Here is a 4,657-nt window from a genome sequence, read left to right as displayed (position 1 = left end):
CCGTCTGACAGACACAGAGGCCCATTTGGGTCTCTGGTCTCTGACATAGTTTAGAGGTGACTGTATGCTGCTCATTATTGGAGGTCTACCCACGGATGCAACGCGTTACTGCCCCCCCCACAGCAGAGCGGGTCCTCTAAAATGAACATTAGTTGCTACGCTACCAGCCGCGCTGCTCACCTCTATCTTTACAGAGAGAGAGGACACGAAGCGACGGACGGGTCTGTGATACTCAGAGCTCATACCTAAAGCAGGGGAGCGCTCTTGAACCCCCTCACAGTCTCTGAAAGCACAACTAGTCGATCACGAGTGGCTCAACAGGTAGATCTACAGATAAACTCATCTTTCAGAAAATTCGACCGACTGGGTTGACACTTCAGCGTGAGAAATCGGGGGTGTGGCGTGTGAGCGTGTGAAACCAGTCAAATGCGTGTGTCTCACGGCCAATGCGTGAGAGTTAGCAGCCTTGAGTTAGCAGGGTTAGCATGCCAGGACCAGTCAGAACCACTTTACTGGCTTTGTCTCAAGTGTTTTTGCAAGTATGTAAACAGGTCAGGTGGTATATCTATATAATTCAAATTCAAATAGTAAATTGGTTATTTACACCATTTTTAAAAAAACAATCATTTCTGCAGAGGTGAGGACTAAGCAGTAGTAGATCTCCTAGATGTTGGTTGAGTTTCAGTAACTAACCTTAAACACAGATGGACTTCAGATCTTTCTCCTGAGGTTTAAATGTTCACTTTGCTCCAGTGATGAGCAGGTGGACCTCCAGGACAACGGGACATGTCTTCATCAGTCTGGACCTCGGTAACCCTCTAGGAATCTTTATTTCTTTTTGAACATTTGAGGAAGTTTACTGTACTGCAGTCCTGCCTGAAAACCTTCGTATTTTTTACTTTTCATTTCTTTTAGATGGTTGACCTTCTCTGTGTCCTTTCTCTTCTCCATCTCCTCAATCAGGAAGTCCAGGTGGACATAAGTAGACAGTGAAAGGACATTCAGGGCGATCTGCTCCAGTTTGACAACATGCTGGTAGGCTTTATCCAACAAAGCTGTTTTCTTTGCTTCCAGGGTTTCCATCTCTTTCTGAAGACGTTCCAAATGGCTCTCTTTCTTCTTAGTTTGTTCTTTCTTCATTTCATACTTTGCTTTCACATCTTCTAGAGTTTTTTGAACTTTTCTTGTCTTGTTTACATACTTATAGTTGTCTTTCACATGAGCTGATACAGGACACTTCCCGGTACATGAAGTGCAGCGGCCATCTTTCATCACCTCACAGTGTCCTGGATACCAGGCCACTGTGCATCCAGGATAGTGACAGTTCTCCTCACAGACAGTACAGCAGACAGCTCCTTCATAGAACACCCCTAACCCCCACATCCCACCATCAATACGTTCTTTATCTTTGTAGACCTCATCAACTTCTACAGTGAACTTCTCAATGTTCTTTATCTCTTGTTCATACATCTTCAGACCATCCTGAGTCTGTTGGATCTCTGTTTGCTTTAGATCTATCAACTTATTTCTCTCTTCCAGGTTTTGGATGCAAGCTGTCAGTCTGATTCTCTCGTTCAGGACATTCACGGTTGTCTCCAACTTCTGAGGTTCCGTTGTTCCCAGAAAGTTTGTGAACTGCTTCATTCCTTTCATTGATGTTTTATCTGCATGTCGGAGGGCTTCTGTATCCTCTGTCCTGTCTTCATGTTGGCAGTTATCAAACAGGAAGTGAACAGGCTGATTCTTCTCATTTCTGGCACATTTAATCTTTGCAGCCTTGAGAGCTTGTAGAACATTTTTTGGTGCTCCTCCATTTGAGTGTGTGATGAGAGTGACGATGTTCTTCTCCATGTCTTTTCCAAACAGAGACGCCACTGAATCAAAGATGTATTTCTGATGGTCAGTAAGTTGATTCACACTCGCTTTCAGCACCAGACCCACTGCATCAATCTCATCAACTCCGACTGAGCAGAAAAAGTCAAGTAACCTTTCACTGACACTGGCATCATGTTCGATCCCTCTGGTGTCTCCGTATCCAGGAGTATCGATGATGGTCAGAGAGTAGGGTAGAGGTTTATCTTCAAAACCAAAGATCTGGTACACGATCACATCTAACGTCAGACTTTCACCTTGGCTTTTCTCCTTCTCCTCTACGATCTTAAACCAGACATCATCCTCCCACTCCACTCCCATGGCGTAGTTGACCAGAGCGTTGATCAGAGTAGATTTTCCTGCTCCTGTTTCACCAACAAGTAAGATGGTTTTGTTTATCTTGTTTTGATTTTTTTCACCAAGAGTCATTTGTTTCAAAGATCCAATCTTCTCTTTCTTTGGTTTCAGCTGGTAGAGAGTGGGAGATCCTGAATGGATCAGAACTTTGCAGGTGATGTTGTCATACTTGGATGATGTGTTCCTGTAGAAAAGTAAAGAGCAGAGCTCAACACATGAATTGGTACATTAGCGACTGGTTAAAAAAAGCAGTAATAGCAGTAATTATTTAGGCCAGTAATGCCATAATGTAATATTTTGAGTTAAAATGAAACCAAACCCCCTCAAAAAGGTATGAATGTGTGCCTAGGGTAGCTCAGTTGGTATAAAGAGGTTTATTCCTCGAAGGGAGAGCCGCTGGCACCTTCATTTTGTTAGAAAACAGCATAACCTTGTTTTTTTCAGCATTTAACAGCAGTTTGAGATGGAAGTGACTGTATAGATTCAGATGCAGCCTGCAGATGTTCACACACCAGGGCAACAGTGTGTGCATGACAATAAACAATGATGTCATCTTTGTTAATTACCTGGGTCAGTGAAGCCGGATAACTGAAAGAAATCTAGGGCGTGTTGATCTTGATTCCTAGTACAGGCCTCGGGCTTCATCTAACTTAACAACCGCACTACAGAATAAACTGTTTCACAATGGTGGTTATCAAATAGTTCAGGTAACCCGTTGCCCAATCCTGCGGCGCCCACGTTCACATAAAAAGGCGATGTTTGTACAGCTCGACCAGTCACAAACATTTACCTGAGCTACATATTTTATATAAGAAGAGCAAACTATGATTCTACATAAATATGTAGAACACAGCCCAAAATGATTTATTTGTGTAAAAAATTGAATCAACTGTCTGTCATGTAAACCTCTAACCCCCCCCACCAGCCTTGGGGCCATGTCTACTCATGTGAATTGACATTTGATTAAAGTTTGACTTTCAAATTGAAAAGACAAATGTTAAATCGACTTAGAAATGGTGAATCTGAAAATGTCAAAAGGCAATTACTAAATGTAAAATTCAAATAGCAAAGGCTAAAATAAAATTATTTTCTTTTCTATTTCACATTTTAAGTTTCATATTTTCTCTTGATCATTAAAAGATTTCAAAGATTTCAGTTTATGCATTTCTATTTTAGCTTAGCATTTTAAATTATTTTTATTTTCATCTTTGCTTTTTAACATTCATTTTTTTCTTTTTTAAATTTAAGTATGGCATGATTTTTCCTAGTAGTGTAATAAAACAATAATTTGATCTACCAATATTCCTCATTGGACTTTCAATTTGAAAAATGAATAAATATATCCTCCAAACACCAGTAAGCTAACTGTACAGAAAGAGGTATACCCAATCAGATGTGGATTAAGCTACCAGGTAAAAAGCAAGTTCTGAGGTACTCAGACCAGACTTTTCTCAGTAATGAAATACTGTGTTCTGTTTTCATAAGTAAATATACAAGCACTGTAGATAACAAGAGCATTTTATTTCACCAGCAATATGTTAGACAGAACATATAAAAACATTGTACATGCAACAATCATTACATCAATCAATCAATGAATTGACCAATAAATCAAACATAATGTTGTTGTTTCCATCAGTTTATGGGACTTATGTTTTAATTGTTTTGTTTTTTTAAGTGTGTGGGGCTGGAAATTGGAAAGCATGCTCAAACCAAATGTGGTTTATATTGCCCAGTCTGATTTGAAATATTAATGAATATATCCTCCATACACTATGGTTCCTCTTCCTAGTACAATTTGAAATGTCTTTCTTTGGCTACATTACCTATGTGAGCTGCTATCTTTCTGTTTGCATGACATCAGTGGCTGATAGTTGTTTGTTTGACTGTACCAAAGGGGACATGTTTCCTTCAAGGCCAATCTTTTGTAACTCACTCTCAATGAAGAACCCTTTATCCACCATTACACCATCTCTCAGTTTTAGATTTTTGTGTTTTGAGAGAGTGCTCATTAATTCAAAGACGGTGCTCCTCTTAACAATCTCCTTGTGAGAAAAGGATCCAGTGAAAAGGGTCGATGTGAACATGATAGCACCACGTGGATCACATGTAACTAGTGCTTTCAAAGTATTTGTGCGAAACCTCTAAATCTGAGGCCATGGTTCTCAGCAGGAAACCGATGGAGTGCTTTCTTCGGGTAGGGGGTGAGTCCTTACCCCAAGTGAAGGAGTTTAAGTACCTTGGGGTCTTGTTCGCTAGTGAGGGGACAATGGAGCGTGAGGTTGGTCGGAGAATCGGAGCAGCTGGTGCGGTATTACATTCCGTTTATCGCACCGTTGTGACGAAATGGGAGCTGAGCCAGAAGGCAAAGCTCTCGATCTACCGGGCAATTTTCGTTCCTACCCTCACATATGGTCATGAAGGCTGG

The 4,657-nt window shown here is 40.8% G+C and overlaps 1 protein-coding gene across 1 annotated transcript in view; it reads right to left on the bottom strand.

Annotated features, from left to right (window-relative positions):
• Positions 1-635: 635 nt before the first annotated feature.
• Positions 636-4,657, bottom strand: part of LOC117958977 — a 12,402-nt gene continuing 8,380 nt past the window's right edge. The window contains exon 3 of the mRNA XM_034895797.1: positions 636-2,413. Within this exon, the coding sequence (XP_034751688.1) occupies positions 829-2,413 (1,585 nt within the window). The 3' untranslated portion in view covers positions 636-828. The remainder of the gene's footprint in view (positions 2,414-4,657) is intronic.

The sequence above is a fragment of the Etheostoma cragini genome, chromosome 16, assembly GCF_013103735.1.
Source record: "Etheostoma cragini isolate CJK2018 chromosome 16, CSU_Ecrag_1.0, whole genome shotgun sequence".
Taxonomy (NCBI): domain Eukaryota; kingdom Metazoa; phylum Chordata; class Actinopteri; order Perciformes; family Percidae; genus Etheostoma; species Etheostoma cragini.
Note: the sequence above shows the minus strand (reverse complement) of the source record. Positions and strands in the feature narration are given on the sequence as shown.